The following is a 19,132-nucleotide window of genomic DNA, read 5'->3' on the forward strand; positions in this document are numbered from 1 at the left end:
CTGTTTTCCCTGGGCGTCATAATGGGAGTCCTTGAGTGTTAGGCAGATTCGTTTTACAGTCTGGTAGTTGAATCCGTCGGTATTTTCAACAGGGTTTCCCATATTTATTAATCTTTTACTTCTAAGATTATAGGAGTGTCTATCACCTGGTATTATTCTTTTATCGACATATTCCTTCGAAGCCGCGTCATTACCGTTTTTGGGTTTACCTATATTGGTTAGGGTTTTACTCTGTAGATCGTAGTTCCCCTCGGCTGTAAGGACATATCCCTCGCCTTTGGGTCCTTTAATAGGATCCTTACCCGATTTGCTACTACGTCCAAACTTATCGATGGTCATTATATTAATGATTTGAACCTAGAGTTTCCACCACCTCTTATATACCCAGCTTCACGTAGCTCTTCTATGACACTGATGATCTCATTGGAATGTACTCTGTTTCCTGTCTCTGTAGACATGATTATATGCCCGAGTCGGTTTACAAGCTCGTTTACATCATCCCAATAGATAATGTCTCGAGAATGTATGTTTTTCCATAGCAAGCCTCTCCCCTGTGTAGCCTTTAATGGCTGTATGATTTTAAGATATTTACGACCTTTGCTCGCTTTAACTCGACCTGTAGGTTCATAGTTCTCTCTATGTGCGTTTGTAGCGTACAATATACTTTTGTATGTATTCAAATCGTTTTGCGTGTAAGTACCTTTATCGGGCAATCGTTTAAATAATAGTTCGTAAAGACCTTCGGACGCTCCATAGTTGACACCGCCGATACGTATATTACCTTTATCGTCAAAGTCCAAGTTTTCACTACCAACCATTAACACGCTGCCATCTTCATAACGTGGGCCGAATGTGTAGTCTATCACCTTTTTATTACCACCCATATCCTTAATGAACCATGTCATATATTGTCGTGTCACTGGGTTGTCAAAGTATTCGTCGACAAATTGAGTAGTAGATGCTAAATTAGTAGGTGTTGATACAAGTTCGGTAAATTCCGATCCTTTAGGCGTAGCCCTCATAGGGGTAGCTGGTGGCTCAACTACCCTCATAGGGGTAGATGAAGCTGGTGGCTCCTCATTTTCTGAATCTGTTTCATAGTCCATAGGCTCTTCCTTTACTTCACTTTTAATTATTGGCTGCGGGGTAGTTTTCCTTAATTCCTGTATAATAGGTCTGTACTGTTTCTCCAGCTGTAAATCCGTATCATCTGAACCCTCTTTGAAAATTTTGTACTTGCGTTTAATAGCCTTTCTAAGCTCAATAAGTCGAGCAGTAAGCTGTTTATCCTTGGAACTCATGTTTGCGAATGAAGTATGACGGCTTGTATGTGTAGTTTTATGGGTTTCAAATTGTCAAAAAAAAAACACTGCACGCCTTTTATCATTTTTCAAATACCATGTCCACGGTTATAGCTCTGTTACAAAACTGTCGAGTCCTACCCTATATCTTCCATTATTAAGGTCCGATGTTTTATCAATAACCAGGAAGCCAAAGTTATCTTTCCATGAAACTGCACAGATTTCCTTAAACTTGTCAAAGGACATATCGGTTGTCACGTGATCATTATATACATGTCTCAGGTTCCTTTCGTCTTGTTAAAATAGTATGAGAAAGTTACAGTTATCTCTAATTAACTGTTTTGGAATACTACTGTAGGTTTGTCCCAAGTAGAATATATCTAGATTTTTATGTCTACCCATGGCAAAGTAACTTCTAATCATATTGTGCTTCTCACAGCTTATATCGTCAAATATAATTATAGAGTTTTTCCTCGTGTCGTTAGGATTTATGACCATCGTGTTATCATCAAACTCGCGATAACCTATTTCTTTGGGCAACACTTGTTTGAGCAGCTTGTATTTGTCTTGATATAAAGACTTTGAAAAAACATAAATGTTTTCAAATCTTAAACCGTTTGAATCAAAAATCATATTAAATAGTACGTTGGTTTTACCACAGGAACTAGGCCCACAAATTACAGGCCGGATAGAGCATGGTAATAATCGGCCATTTTTATAATTTTTATCTGACCCCGTGCCACTAAAGATATCGAAGTTTGTGACGGGGAACTGTACATCATGCTGTACTAATCTCATCGTTAATGAATTACACGTGTAAGCGGAAGTGCTTTTATATAGCAGATACTAATCGTGATTACAACGCGAGTTTCTTTTATACTTTAGATAGCGAATACTTATAACACAGCGATTTTGTTTTTATACTTTAGATAGCGAATACTTATTACTCAACGGAATTATTTTCATATAATGACTACTTGGTAATATCGGTATAGTTTATCCAGCTATTATGTGATTCATCAAAACCTTTCCACTTGACTAGTAATTTAGATCCCTTACGTTGCAAAACCTTCTCAACCATAAACACATCACCGGTTTTAGACTTGCTAATTTCCTCCGCATAAAAACCGCCTTTAAGGATTTCCCCTGTTGAGTCTTCTAATATATACGTGACGGGTCTTGTAGGTTTGATTGCGTGTACTTTAAAGACTCCATTAGTCCAGTTGGGTAAGTACCCTTTTTTGAATGTCCTTCTAGCTTTACTGATTCTAACATTATCTCCCAATTGGAATTTAATTTTACCTTTAGGGGTTTTTAGTTTGTTTAGCCCTTTTAGTATCATCTTAACATGTTTTTGTTTAACATCTTTAGGTTTCATACCGATAGTCCTATGTTTACTGTTGTTATATGACTTTACAATACTCGGCAAGATACTTAACCACTCGTAGCTTCCGCGGGCAGTGAATAACTTATACATTTTATTCTTAATCGTTTTATTATACCTCTCACATATTGACGCTTTCATTTCTGAGAACGTATGATAATGATTTATGTTATGCTCTTTCATCAATCTATTAATGTGAATATTAAAAAACTCTTTCCCTTGATCGGTTTGAAAATTTTTCATTTTATATTTAACTAGTATAGGTTCAAGTGAGTAGTTATGAAAGGAGATGGTTTTATGGAGAATTGAAATGAAATTGAAAATTTTCATGTATGTGTGATTGGAGGGGTACATGTGATTGAAAGTTGAGGGGTGGGGTTTTGTTATTGTAAAAGAATGAGAGAATGAAAGAGAAAGAGAGAATGGATGATGATGAGGGTAATGAAAGAGAAAGGGATAGAGAATGTTTGGGGTTGTGAGTGAGTGAGAGAGAGAGTGAAAGAGAAAATGGGGGAGGAAGAGGGGTATTGAAAAGAGAGAGAGAGAATGTGAGATGGGAGTGAGAGAGAGAGAGAGAGTGAGAGAGAAAATGGGGTAGGAAGAGGGGTATTGAGAGAGTGAGAGAGAGGGGAGATAGAGGAGTGATAATGAGTGAGAGAGAGAGAGTGAGAGAGAGAGGGTGATGATGGAGAGTGTTTATGATGACGTCATTGTGTTATGTGTGTGTGTGTGTGTGTGTGTGTGTGTGTGTGTGTGTGTATTGGTGTGTGTTTATTTTTTATTACTGCTTTATTCTGTATTATTTGGTATCGTTTATTATCAATTACTCTGTTATAGGTGTTGTACATTTTAATGGACAGTAGTATGTTTTTATAGTTTGTAAAATTAAAAGATTTGGGTAAATTCTTTAGTCGTGGTATGGTATCTTTCAATGTCCTGTACCCGTATGTTTTACTTCTTACTGTAACGAATTCTAGAATGGGATTATTAGGAGATGTATCTTTGAATTTACCTAAGAGAGTATTAGAAATGAAATGTTAAATAAAAAAGAGTAACATTAAATTACCTAAGGCAAGAGAAATCCACTCTCTGCATTCCTCTCTCCATACTTCGCTTCTGTACTTAGGAAAACTTAGCTTTATATGAAGGCTATATATTTTTTTTTGATTACAATAATGTCAGTTGACAAGTTATAATTAAAAAAAAAAACTATATTAACTGCGAGTTAGTTATAATTCCTATAGATTAAAAGTAATAAAATATTTTTATTGAAGATCAGAATTATTGGTTAATTTGTATTATGAATGAATAATATGAAAATAATATTAGCTGTTGACAAGTAATTATATATAAACATTTTAATGTTATATCATAATTATAATAATATTATAAATGTTAAAGTTTGTGTGTTTGTTTACTTGTATATTTGAAGTTCAATTACACATTAACTATTTGTTGGATTGGGTTGAAATTTAGTATGATAATAGCTCTACATTCCCAATTAACATATAGATATATTATTTTTTCAAAAATCCTTTTGAGCTCAACCCTAGTGGCTCTGAAGTTTTCCATGTTAACCCTATGAGTTTTTATATTTAAAAAGAATTAAAGCATTTAAACGAAACAAGTTAGTTCTATGATATTCAATAGCATAAAAAAAGTTATAAGATTTATCAACTGGGTGCAACCCTATTAATTATCTTTTGTATTTACCACAACAACTAATTTGAACCAAGTAGTAACAAAAAGCTGTGATATATAAAGAAAACTTTACTTTTTTATTGTTTAGGTGTAGTAGTAGAACATTATAACTATGGTATATGTGTTATACTATGGTATATTGTAAAATAATCAAATTTTTTAAACAAATTCTTCTCCAATTGCAAACACAAAGCACAGGGATAACTGTAATAAACATTTTATACTAAAACCAACCCTATACAAAGGACAGGTACTCAGCTAGTTTTAATTATAAATCTATGATTATTTTATTATAGACTAATATATTAGAACCTAATGGTACATCCAGAGTGCATACTGAATTGGATTTGGTTTCTCTTCTTTTTCTTCTTCTTATAGTTTGAACAATAAGAAGAGGAACTAAATTTAATTTAGTTTTTCAGCAGCAGGAATAGCACTTGCATTTAAATAGAAGTAGCTGTAGTAACTAATTTTAATATAAATCTATGATTTTTTATTCTAGACTAATATATTGGAGCTTAATGGTACATCTAGAGTGTATACTGAATTGAATTTAGATCCTTCTTTTTCTACTTCATTTTATAGTTTGAAGTACAGAAGAAAAATTTAAATCTGATTTAGTTTTTCAGCAGTAGGAATGGCATTTGTATTCAAATAGAAATGGTTATAGTGGCTACTTTTGTTATAAATCTATGTTATTTTTAAATTCTAGACTAATATATTAGAGCATAATGAGATATCCAGAGTATATACTGAATTGAATTTAGATTCTTCTCCTACTTCAAGTTCTTCTTATAGTTTGTTGTAGAAGAAGAATTTAAATCTGATTTGGTTTTCAGCAGTAGGAATGGTACATGCATTTAAATAAAAGTGGCTGTAGTAGCAACTTTTATTATAACTCCATGATTTTTTGATACTAGACTAGTTTATTGGAGCTTAATGGTACATCTAAAGTGCACACTGATTAGGATTTAGTTGTTTCTTCTTATGCTCTTATTTTATACTAGAAGCATTAGAAGAAAAATCTAAATCTTATCAGATTTTCAGCAACAGAAATAGCACTTGCATTCATCAAGATTTTCAGCAGTAGAAATGGCACTTGCATTCATCAAGATTTTCGGCAACAGGAATGGCAATTGTATTTATAAGATTTTTAGTAGCAGGAATAGAACTTATATTTAAATGAAAGTTGTTGTAGTGGTTACTAGTTTCTGAGCCAGTGTGTAGTCATCTACTTACTGGAATGAATTCTTCATCATGTCAGATTTTGATTTATTTTTTGTTAGTAGACATACTATTTGGTTAAATAAATTTGATTTTTATAGTAAAATATTTAATTTTGTTCATCCTTAGACTTACTTTTGAATTTATACTAAACACTCTCCATGAAAATTGTTTTGTGTGTGTAGGTTATACCAGTTTACTACAATAAAATGTCCAAGTTTAATAATAAGTTTTGGTGGTTTTAGGCTCCATTCAACACAATATAATTCAACTGAAAAAATATTAACTAGTTAATTGGTTGTTTTTTAAACCAGTTTAGTCAAATAAAAAACTGAGTTGATTCTAATACAACAACTGGTGGTATTCGATTAAGATATTGTTTTTAGTAATTTTAGTCATTACAATAAATTTCTTTGTGAACTTTTGTGGTTGATTCCTATTGTTATCATTTACATTAATATTTTATACTTTGGTAAAAAACATAATAGAATGAAAATTTTACAATTCATTTTTAAATTTATAGTTTATTACATGACTAACAAGTTTTAAATTATTCAGTAGACCTAATGTATTAAAGTTAGTAAATCAAATATTGAAAACCATTTTATAGAAGTTGAATCAGCTGCTAAATGTAGACTTGTTACTCTAAAAGCTGGTAATCCAAATGGTTTCGTTTGTATCAAAACTTATATGGAGTGGTTGAGAGATAATGTAATTTATCAACTAAAACATTACCAACAAATACATGGAAGTATAAAATATAACATGTTGTTAGAATGTAAGTTTTCAAAATCTGAAGATGAGTTACAAACAAAAAGTTTTAAAACTCAAAACATAACAGTTTTTAATTTAACTGATTTAAATCAACAATATACAGGTAATATAGAAAAGTTATTACTGGAAAAATCTAATTTAGAAATGCGTGGATCAGGTTGGGCAATTTACACGATAGTCAAACTTGAACTTCGCATAAACAGATATGAACCAGTTTGGGGATCATCACACTGTTACAGAAGAATCAAACTACCCTCTTTCATAAATGGTAAAAAATCTCTTGTAAACCCCTTTCGTACAAGTAGTATGAAAACTAAATGTTGTAGTAATAACAACATATGTTTCAAAATAGCTATAATGGGTAAACTATTAGCAGATGCTAAAAAAGATTACCATAACATTTTAAATTACTTTAAATATGTATCTATAAGTAATCGTTATAACTGGTGTATTTCCTTTCCTGTTAAACTTGACGAGATACAAGTATTTGAAACCATAAACAATATATCAATTAACGTCTACACACTAGACAGTAAGAATAAAAAAATAATTCCCCTTAAAGTGACACCACAAAGAAAACATGATCATCGAGATATACTATTGTACAGTAACCATTACATGTGGATAAGAAATTTTGAAGCATTCATAGGTAAACAATTAGTAAAAACATCATCTAGACTGTACATTTGTAGACAGTGTTTCAAACATTTCTATAAGAAACTCCATCTTCTGAATCATGAAACCGTCTGTGCAACAACTCCCTCAGATCCAATTGTCACACTACCAAAAACTGGTACTAAACTGTTCTTTAAAAATTACCACAAACAGTTGAAGATACCCTTTGTCATTTACTGTGACATAAAAAGTAAGTTAGTCAAAGAGGATACCTGTGAACCAAATCCAAATATATCATTCACTCATCGTATAGGTACATACTCAATAGAAAGTCTCACATACAATATCATAGATGAATCAAGTAAAATAATACGTACACTTACCTTTCCAGACATATCCACATTTATGATATCATTAGAAAGTGAATGTGAATCAATAGGAAGGATATATAAAAGAAATATCCCTCCTAACTGTTATCCTCCCAAACCACAAATCAATGACACCTGTCACATATGTGGTCATATTCTTGACGACGACTACGTCCTTGACCATAATCATGTAAATGGACAAGTAAGAGGTTATGCCCATTCAACATGTAACTTTAACTATCGTCTACCACATTTTGTTCCTATAATAATTAAGGATTTCGGAATAGAACTGTTAAACTACTTCACCAGTGTCAATGCAAACATAAAATTCATCCCATTCAAGGGACAGATAGAGAAGTTCTTGTGCATATCAAAAAGAATCAAGAACACGACAATGAAGTTTTTAGATTTCTTCCAATTCATCCCCGATGATATACCATTCCATCAACTAGAATCTATACGATCAATCTGTATAGAGAACTATAACCTCGACATATTCCACTACCTGACAATAGGTTCTTACTGTTTCGACGTCATGCTCAAAGTCACTAAAGTCCAAATAGAACTTTTAAACGACATAGACATGTACAACATGATAATGAAAGGAATAAGAGGTGGATATACATCTGCAATTAAAAGCTATGCAAAATCAAATCACCACACTCTTCCAAACTATAATGCCTCAGAACCAGATTCATTTATATACTTTTACGATATAATAGGTCTATACGCCACTATAATGTCAACAGAACCACTTCCACTTGACAATTTCAAATGGATTTCACCATCAACATTTGACCTATACAACATCAATAATAATAATGGTACAGGTTACATTCTAGAAGTAGATTTAAAATACCCTTTCAATACCGATCACATAGACTATCCACTATGCCCTTACCACGATGAAAGTACAGGAGGTAGGACATTAATATCTTCTTTCAAAGATAGAAAGCATTATGTGATCCATTACAAGACCTTAGAACAAGCTCTGTCAATGGGCATGATACTAGAGAAAGTCCATAGAGTCATTTCATTTAACCAATCATGTTGGTTAAAACCCTACATAGACATAAACACCCAATTACGAACAACCTACTCACACGACAAAACCCTCTCAAATTTCTTTAAACTGCAATCAAACTTAATCTATGGCAAGTCAATAGAAAAAGTAACTGAAAACCTAAACAAATACTTCCTGTACAACAACACTAAGAAACTCATGTACTTAATAAAACAACCCACGTTCATAGACAGACTAATTCTAAATGAAAACAATTATATAATATTCATGAAAAAGAAAAGGGTCCAGTGCAAGAAACCCATACCTGTAGGATTTTCAATACTAGATCTAAGTAAGAGATACATGTACCACATGTATTACAATAACTTGAAAAAGTACTTCCCACCGTTCAATTTAATATACACAGACAACGATTCATTTGCAATACAAGTATTCACTACTGATACTACTTCATTTACAAAAGATCAACATTTCATTTCTAATACTCTCTTAGGTAAATTCAAAGATACATCTCCTAATAATCCCATTCTAGAATTCGTTACAGTAAGAAGTAAAACATACGGGTACAGGACATTGAAAGATACCATACCACGACTAAAGAATTTACCCAAATCTTTTAATTTTACAAACTATAAAAACATACTACTGTCCATTAAAATGTACAACACCTATAACAGAGTAATTGATAATAAACGATACCAAATAATACAGAATAAAGCAGTAATAAAAAATAAACACACACCAATACACACACACACACACACACACACACACACACACACACATAACACAATGACGTCATCATAAACACTCTCCATCATCACCCTCTCTCTCTCACTCTCTCTCTCTCACTCATTATCACTCCTCTATCTCCCCTCTCTCTCACTCTCTCTCACTCTCTCAATACCCCTCTTCCTACCCCATTTTCTCTCTCACTCTCTCTCTCTCTCTCTCACTCCCATCTCACATTCTCTCTCTCTCTTTTCAATACCCCTCTTCCTCCCCCATTTTCTCTTTCACTCTCTCTCTCACTCACTCACAACCCCAAACATTCTCTATCCCTTTCTCTTTCATTACCCTCATCATCATCCATTCTCTCTTTCTCTTTCATTCTCTCATTCTTTTACAATAACAAAACCCCACCCCTCAACTTTCAATCACATGTACCCCTCCAATCACACATACATGAAAATTTTCAATTTCATTTCAATTCTCCATAAAACCATCTCCTTTCATAACTACTCAAGTGCTTTGGCAACTTCGGGGCCTGACTTGTCCTTTAAAGGTATAGCAAAACCTAATTTAGAGAAACAATTTATTATTGTCATTATGTAACGGTACCCTTTGTTTAACTTTGCATACGGTTGCATCTCTACTATATCGGCTTGGTACAAATAATTTATTCCCTTAAGAGTTACATTACGTCTGGTATAGTTCTTTCTCGCGGGTTTGTGTAGTTCATCCGCTATGCCTTCCATTGTGGAAATGATTTATCTTAACACCGGTTACGTCTAATATAGCTTTGCTTGGATAGGGTTTGAGACTATCCCCTCATTAAGTGAGGCCAGGTTAAGCGTTTATAGCCAGTCCAGATTACCTGGTAGTCGCTATAAACGCCCTCTCCCTTACTTTTACAAAGCTTTTTTTTGTCAAGTCTATGGATTTAGTTATGTAATCCTGCCAAAAGTTGCCATCCATGGTTTACAGACCTTTTAGTCAGCCATGCCAGTGACCTTTATTTGCAGCCTGCAGTGACCGATGAATCTCAAGGATTTAGCTCATTTTTCCTACAAGGTCTTACTCAATCAGCCTTAGTAGGTGGCGACCATATGGTGACCGAGTACCTTGAGATTACATCATTCTTACTAGGACTTACTATATTGCGGCCTTGGTAAGTGGCGACTGCAGCTGAGCTACAAGGAGTAGTCCAGGTTCTTTCCAATCTGAACGCCTCAATGTAGACTCACATTTACACAAGTACAAGGAGTAGCACAGGTTATTTCCAATCTGAACTGCTCAATGTACACACACTCACACTTTGGTCGGGTTACATAAGTATTTATCTATAGACTTGATTTTTATTAGGAGAGTTATTTACATTAATATACAGTGAAAGATTACAAAGTTATTTACAATGAAAAGTTAAAATAATATATACAAATCTATTTACAATTAGTCTCTTTTGAACTTTACCGTATCCAAAAGGTAGAGTGTCGTACTCTCCTTCAAACTTTCTCTTAGGCCCCGTGATTTTAAACACTTTGCTCTCAGTGATGGTAACGATGTCTCTATCTCTAGTTCTTCTGATTCTGTTCTCTTCAATTTCAATTGACTGTTTTACTTCACTTAGGACCATTTCTCTCAGTTTTTCAAAGTTTACTACTTTTGATGTTTTAAAGTTGAGGGTGAGGCCCTTGATTTTACATACAGGGATCAATTTCTGTTGATTGGTTGACCAGACAAGGTACGCGTAAGTTTTAGGCCCCCCAGAGACAAGTTCAGTGATGTAAGAGCCGGGTCCGTAATCTGTCAATTCGTCAGTCATTTCACCGAGGTAATCTCCCGTAGGAACTCTGTACAGGCCTTGGCGGTGATAGAAAATGACGCTGTCTGTGTCATAATATAATACTTGAACTCCTAGGGCCTCAAGATGTTCGTAGAGTTTGAGTCTCGCCTGTGATGTGGTGTAGGCCGCGATACAAACGTTTACGTTGCTTAGAGGTTCTCCTACTTCCTCAATATATTCCTAACAGACGACCACAACCTCGTCATTAACAGTCTGGATTCTATTTACTTTAGTTTCAGGACTTGATAGCATTAAGAAAAGTGTTTTAGGGTCTCTAACGATTGAAGCTTTAGTCTGGTTTTCTCGTTGGCCAAATTTTCCCCAGAAACTGTTGAGCATTAGCTTAGCCAATGACCTCAAGCCACCATTTTTGATAATTTTGTCTTTTTCTAGTTGGACACCCTCTTTTTTTAAATAATCGTTAATGTACTTGTTTTTGTCCTCATCAGTTTCACACCAACTAGGGAACCCAGATGCTTCCTGTTTCATTTTTAAAAATTTATTTATCAAGTCGGGGAATAGTCCTCCTTTCTCATATGTGGCCATCTCATATTCCCACAACTCGTACATGTCAAGCACAACATAACCCTTTTCTACAGCCTTCCTGATCTCATCCATTGTCCAAGTCCCAACAAGTGCCCTATTATCACTGTCGTGATTACACTCTCCCTGGTACATCATCTCCCCACACATTCTACACAACACAAACATCAATTTGTCGTTCATTTTTGTTGGGAGTACAAGGTGATAGAGATCGCGAGGTGGTAGGACTTTACATTTTAACAACCCCTCTACTTCCATACCTCTCTCACGACACTCCCTATCTCCTACATAGATAGTTGGATGACCTACAGGGTACTTCCCATATTTACAAACGTACGGATACAGGGAGCAAACGTCGACGTATTGGATAGTTTCCCCCTCAACACATTTGTGGTAGGTTTTAGCGTTTCCTGTCCTACCTCCAAAGAATGCATTACGAGGTTCAAGGGGAAGATTGTTCAAGATGGGCAGACTGTCCAGATGATTAAGTTTTTGATTCTTTTTAAGCTTTCGGAAATCGCATTCCCACATCTCTACCAATGCGTGTTCAGTAAACTTTGCGTTTTTGGCTTTAGTTCGCTCGTAGCGAAGATGTAAGCTATCGGAGGGATCCTCCTTCAAAGGGGCATGACGGTCGTAAGGAAAACATTTGGGACAGCCGTGCCAGTAACACCCTTGAAATTCATAGATGTTTCTACCATCAAAACCGTCTACTTTCAGCCCATTAACCTTGACTTCTTTGCCTCGACCTGCGTGGTCAATCCTAATACCGTTTGTTTCCTCGACCCAAGAAAGCCATTGGAGTGCTATGGCCGATTGGTTGTCTGATAATCTATAACCGTTCTTAGGGATGATACCGATAGTGTTAGGTTTCAGGAAGTTACGGCGGAAGGCTAGATTGCAGGCACTAGCGATGGTAACAGCCTCGAGAAACGGGTCAACTTTACACTCTTGCAGAAATATTGCGCGGAACTTTAGACAGGCTTGGGCCAAGATATCGACATCTGACATACAGTAAGCTAGGATCTCGTTTTTGAAGTTGAACTCATACATGTTTGCAACCTGCTCACTATACCATTTGTCAAAGTCATTGTGGGATTTTTCAAACATAGATTCGGGACAGTAGTACTCTTTGGGTGGCATAGGACCCACGTAGTTTTGGTTTGCAAGAGTGTTGAAGAGATGGGGAAAGTAGCCTTTCTTTTTCTCTGGAGGTAAGTCGAAGGCTTTAGGCAGAGCGGATAGAGCCATGGGGAAGTAACTTAACGAGTCCACAAACCTCACATTGTCAATTTCCATCAAGATAATCTTAGTTCCCCGCATTACAAGTTCCGGTGTGAATTTAGTTTCTTCCAACAAGTACTTTAGCAGAAATTGAAAGTCAAAACCCTGCCCATTGTGTGCGATTACACAGACATTTTTAAACTGTTTCCTCACTGACATTACATAGTCCATAAACTGTTTAATAGGGTCAGAGTCAAACACCCGTGTACGATTTTTACACGCAATACAATATTTCGCCTCGATACACTGATAACAAAACTGTTGAGAGAGACACACAGGTTTACTTTATGTACTTTACTTTCTGGGTCAGAGGGTGGGGATTCATCCTGGCGAGTTTCCAAGTCAAAGAAAATAAAAAGGTAGTCTTTAGATTTAGATTTAGGTCTGCCCTCGTTGTCAGGCCTCGCAGTAGAACACACAAGCAAAAGCGGCTGTCAAACTAGTAATTACATTGTAGTGCCGGTTATGAAACAACAAGTTAATTTTGAACTTGGGGTTCTCTACATTTCCCTCAAAGTATACATCGCGGCCTTTAGTGTTGTAGTTGTACACAGTGATTTTGTACTCTTTAAGCAAGTCCTGAAAATTTTCAAGTTCGGCAATGCCTGCACCACCCTCGGGCATCTCAACTCTTGCTCGACGAACAAGTTCTTGAGCCCTAACAGTCTGTCTTTTTGCCCTATCTTGTCTCACAGCTTTGTATTCTGGGTCTTTAGTTACATTAGCTACAGCTACCACCAAGGCACGAGGAAGACACAAATTATCTTTATTGTTAATCACTACGATTCCTGTTCTAGCCTTGCATTCTTCATCAAAGGTATTATACAGACCAGGTCTAACCCTACCTTTACCTTTACCTACAGGAAGATTAACTCGGGTACATTCGACTTGAAATGTGTCTGTGGACTTGATAGACTCAGCATTTGATTGTACAATTCCTCCAAAGATTTGTCACAAGACATCATCGTTAACTTCATTTGCCGGGCGAAAATCAATAAACCCCGGCTCTTTACTTTTCAGGTTAAGTGAACGCAAAGTGAAACCCAATTGATCGCCCTCCTGACAAACTTCTTTCATCTCATTTACAATTTGACCAAACCCTTGTCTTAGCCAATCAATCTCACTAGTTTCAGGCGGGGGGTTAGAAAACTTGAAAACAGTGTTAATACCGTGAATTCTGAATTTCTTAACATAATTTTCATGTTTATCTAATACATTTACGGGGACAGCTACTTGAACAGAATCATCAACTATATTTACAGGTTCGTTACCGTCAATAGGTTCAACTACTTGAGCAGCTAAGTTACTTACGTCCATCTTCGCCAATCGCTGAGAGCAAAGTAGATGAGAGAGGCACAGAGCAGTATATATACGGTAGGGAAGGGGGTGGGGTAACCACAAAGGATAGTTTTCAAGCTATAACATGCTTACTAAGCAGGAAGTGATATCAATTATAATTTCGTATACTAAGTAGTTTTCATGTTGTAACATGCTTATTACACCGGAAGTGATGCCAATTATTAATTATTTCCTGTACTAGTTGTGATTAATGTCTTTTTCCAGACACTAATTATAGTTATTATCTGTTTCAGATGATGCAATACCATACAGGATGTAGATAAGGTATGAGACAGGCTGTAAATAATGTAAGTAAAAGCAATTTTATCTTTCAACGTTGTTTCCTTATTAATACACAAATTTTATCATTTGGTGGGGAGCGGTCTGATGGGTGGAACAGCCGGCGGAAAAGCAGATGACAACGTACACAATACGTAAAGTGAGGTCATGGTGGGAAAGCAGATGACATAAAAGTGAGGTTATGTCATTTAGCAAGAGTTGGCGGGAAAAGTATACACTACGTAGTGTGAGGCCATGGCGGGAAGGATTTCACCTTGAAATTATGTTTAACAGCTGCGTATGTGGTCGCATGATCGGTTGGTAACACAATTAAGGTTGTTGAACAGTTGACGACTACAATATATGTTACAACTGCTTCCGTGGCTGGATAGCTAAGGCAATAATCCATCACCTTGGAGGTCCGGGGTCGATACCCGTTTAAGGCATTCATTTTTATCCTATGATTAGTTTAGTATGTTAAATACCTACATATAATTACGAAAAATTTCCTTAACTACCCCTAACAGCTAAGAGTTATGTTTACAACCCCCTATAGATTAAACTACCACTCTAGGGGTGGTTTTGGGCCCGATCACCGCCCCTCCTACTGACGCAAAATTCTACAAAACGACAGTACAAGGACGTGAGACCGAGGAAGCTCAGTCCCTGTTCGGGCGCCAGAGATGTGACGCAAAATTCTAGGGGGGAATAAACTAGTATTCACCTAAGTCAGGCTAGGCCTACCCCTAGAACCAGCCACACTCAAATTTCTTCCCCGGAGCGCTCAGAAGGAGCCGAGAAAAATCCAGGGGTCGATACGAAGTTGTCACGGCTTTGACTGATCAACTTATTTAAATTTAAACGAAGGCTCAGAGCTCAGGAAATGTTCAGGAAATCCTGCAGACGCTCAGTTGGAGCTATATATCATCCTTACATTCGTTAAAGTGTTTTGTTAAATTTTGCCTAATCTTTGGAATGACTCTGTAGGGCCGACGAGTATTCAATCTTAAGCCAATGTGATATAAATACTCGTATTAAACTGTAAACTATCTGGCTAAGGACGTTGGTAAATAATATAATATCAAATAAAAGGTAAAAAGCAATTCCTACAGAGTCGTCGGGCCTAATTAATATGATCCAATGAAGAATTTATTGTGGGATGATTTAAAATAGATTTAATATTAATATTCGTGACTGTTTGATTGTTCAAATCAGCCTACTCCCAAGACTAGGTTCTCTCGCCCACCAAAGACGGGGTTTAGAACGCAGACGACAAGTCTCGGGGCATTAAAACGGCGAACTAATTAGAATAAACGTACGTAATAATCATTCGTAGAAATCGTAATTTTGAAACTAATTGGTTTAAATCAAACCAAACTATAATCACCGCTAGTCACTGGCAATCAGGAACTGGCGGGTCAAGACTCGAGTTAGCGGAAACTAAGTTATTAAAATTTAGTTATTTAATATCGAATTTTGGAACTAAAATAGTCGTAAAACGAGAATGCGTGCGTTAAACGTAGAAATGGTCTAACTATTAGAATAGCTAACCTTCGTAATATCGGCGATCGGCGGGAATGCGTAAGTAGTCTTGTAACGACGAAGTTACTTCGAAGACGGCGTACGAACGAATAATCCTGTCTTTCTTGGAGTAAAATCCTTCGTTCCTGCCCGCTCGAGGCTTACGCGCTCAAGCGGCGAACTCAAGTACTACTAGACAACAGCTGATCGCAAATTCACTTGTTGAGCTGGTCTCTAGTTTCGTCTGTCGTCTGTCAACAAATAAACACCAGTTTGGGGTTATGTCGTCGGCTGCGTTAAATATCTGTAAAATCGGCCGGTTTAACTTTATTATGTGAATCGAAGTGCTATTATGAATATATATGTAGTTGTGGATGTGTTTATGTGTACTTCACTGTGAATAAAAATAGGCCTACGTTCTTTGGCCCATAGCCCAAGCTATGGCCAACACATAGGCCTAGGAGTAGGCTATTGTGGTTAAAAATCGGGTAAGTTCTGGTGTTCATTTATTCGTAGAACGTTTTTACCCCCCTTAAAATTTGGTACTTTACAGATTAATACCTAGATAACATTGCCCGTGTGCCCCCTCCCCTATTCCAATACGGCATCATAACATCATAGTAACTTCAACGCGTCTCTTTGTTCTTACACTTGCATTGAAATCACGTGATTCGCCGTTAGATAAGCCTAAAAAGCCGAAAAGAACTAAGGAAACTGTTACAAATTTCCCTAAATACAAAAGCAAAAAATGTTACACTTGATTTAGGGACGGGGACACGCTAAATTTCTATGATTAAAAATCAATAGCTCCAGTATTGTTCATGATTTTTATATATGTTTTGGACTCAAACTAATCAGTAACGTACAGGCTTTAATTTTATTTATTGATAGTTTGAATCAGTTAAGCTCAAGATACTGTGTTACTCAATCAGAAATCATAAATTTGAATTTTTTGGATTAGTATATTTCATTACTAGGACCGAAAGTGGCATTTTCCACAGGGAACCCCAATTTCACGTGCGAAGCGAAGCCGAGTATGTGAGAGCTAGTTTCACGTACGAGGCGGAGCCAAGGACGGGAATAATGGAGCAAGTGCCGGATAATTACTTTCGGTACGACCAGTCTTATCTTATATAAATCGATAAGTATATGAGACTGGGACGGGTGGCGTCGTCCTGTAATCCAGCTACTAGGAGGTCACGAATTGTGGATACTTATAGGGATGCACTGTGGATGCGATGCTCCCTGGTGTGGATTAACGTCCGCACTAGTGAGTACTACACGACTATCCGCAGTCCAGTACTATCCTAATAATTAGACCAATTCGTTAATTACGAGGAAAAAATGTCGTTCGGATTCCACAATAAACTGTCTCTTCCCTTAGTTACCATTAGCTGTATGGGCTATTAATTAACAGCTGTGTTTAAGGAACATGTCGGCCTTAGTCACTAACAAGACTACAAGATCGCGCCACTCATCCTACACTCATCCTTCACTCATATTTGGGTTAAAATACGCACATAGTGGCGTCCCCATCTTAAATAATTTATAATTGATAATTAATTGATTGATAATTGATATGAACGATACTTTTCATTACGACGCAAAATACAAAAACTCAGTAATAATACAACTTTTTTATTTGTCAATTCATTTGATTGAACATCAATATAAAATAAAATCTTCTAAAAGAAAACCTACGTATATTTCTCAATAAATTTTGTTTAAACATGAAACTAAAAGAATAAAATATCTTTTACCTACAGTCACCCGACAAAGTTGGCTTCCTTGTACTGTTTATAGTACAGAAAGCTGCTAATTGCTGCATATTTATACTTTGCCGTACGGTATACTTTGTCGTACGGTTTATACTTTGCCGCACATCAGGATTCCAACGAAACAACACAAAACAGCGTGGTTCTATTACGCACGTAATCCGTGTACGCTTGGAAATAGGTTGGCAACACTTAAAGATAATAATACTATGAGCAGCTGATTGACTATTATAACTACGATTTAACCTGTCATTTCGTGTTTATAGTTTCGGTATTTCTGGACTTTCTGGACTTTTCTTTTAAACGTTTTTAAAACATTCCTACGATCTTAATAATCAAGAAAATACCTTTAAAGCATTTTTTTTAGGCGCGGAAACCACTTCAAATTACAAGAACATACGGAACTATATTCTCAAAACGCGGAGCACATTTCTTGCCGAGGAAAAATAGCGGAGTGATACGGACCGCGGGTACTACTTTCTCTAGGGCACCATTTGTGTTGCCAGCTGAACCTAAAAACGTGTTGTATAGTGTTTGAAAGACTAATTATTTATATGCTTTATAGTGACTGTAGGAAAAATATAATGTGTAACACGAGTGAAAAAGGCCTTTGCTGCACTCGAGATCATTCCGCACTCGCCTGCGGCTCGTGCGTAAACATTGCTCTCGTGTGCAGCAAAGTGCCACTTTCACCACTAGTTACACAAATAACTATTACGAATGCATACAGCTGATTCAAATCATTAAATTAAATCATAACAAAACACTAGCGCGCGTAGAGAATAAATGGAGAACTAGTTGAGAGCGAGGGAAAGTAAGTTTAGAGTGAGGGAAAATCAGCTGATCGATTTTCCCTCGCCCTAAATTAGAGCTTGGGAAACGACTACTTTCATTGATGTCAGCTGTTATCGAAAATAGCTACTTTCGTTACGGAGTGATGAAAAATATATTTATTTTAAAGCTGCTGATCAGCATGGGTCCTCTCCTACACGTTAAATGCATAAAAAACATAAGATTAAATTTAAAAACATGAGTGTGTATGCTAAATTAAGTTGATTAATCATTAGCATTGATAACAGTTTTATAATTAATTTAAAAAGTGGCAATAACAAACCGTATTTAGTAGATTTAAGAATTAATATAATCTAAAAAAGAGTTATTTTTAATATAAAACATATACAATAACCTCCGCAATTTAATGCAGATTACAACTGTGTAAACAAATTGACAATCGAGCCACTATGAACAGAGATATAGCGTATTTTGTGAGCGCAAACGCGGAAACGCTATAAGACGTAATGAGTAAGAGAGAGACAGTATAACAACCTTACGTGGTGGAGGGACCGGCGGACCGAACGCCTTGATACGTGTGTTTCTCTGAGCTGAGCAGTACAGCGCGCGATCCAGCACCTAGGTGGCGTCCCCATCTCAATGA

The 19,132-nt window shown here is 36.2% G+C and overlaps 1 protein-coding gene across 1 annotated transcript; it reads right to left on the minus strand.

Moving 5' to 3' along the window:
- Nucleotides 1-1,409: 1,409 nt before the first annotated feature.
- On the minus strand, nucleotides 1,410-14,101 carry LOC128997416 (uncharacterized). Its single transcript, XM_054423056.1, has 5 exons — nucleotides 14,056-14,101; nucleotides 13,235-13,641; nucleotides 11,237-13,042; nucleotides 10,585-11,137; nucleotides 1,410-1,513 (listed from the first exon to the last, which is right to left on the minus strand). Exons 1-5 carry the CDS (start codon nucleotides 14,099-14,101, stop codon nucleotides 1,410-1,412), a joined length of 2,916 nt encoding a protein of 971 aa, XP_054279031.1.
- Nucleotides 14,102-19,132: the final 5,031 nt, after the last annotated feature.

Source organism: Macrosteles quadrilineatus, unplaced genomic scaffold, assembly GCF_028750875.1.
Source record: "Macrosteles quadrilineatus isolate MER2022 unplaced genomic scaffold, UCM_ALF_1.0 Scaffold_1__1_contigs__length_201487025, whole genome shotgun sequence".
Classification (NCBI taxonomy): Eukaryota; Metazoa; Arthropoda; class Insecta; order Hemiptera; family Cicadellidae; genus Macrosteles; species Macrosteles quadrilineatus.

Coding starts and splice junctions, on each gene's coding strand:
- LOC128997416 (XM_054423056.1), bottom strand. CDS start 14,101: ATGGACGTAAGTAACTTAGCTGCTCAAGTAGTTGAACCTATTGACG. Junction 13,043..13,234: donor TTCATAACCGGCACTACAAT/GTAATTACTAGT, acceptor CTCTCTCAACAG/TTTTGTTATCAGTGTATCGA. Junction 1,514..10,584: donor CACTCTACCTTTTGGATACG/GTAAAGTTCAAA, acceptor AAATCTGTGCAG/TTTCATGGAAAGATAACTTT.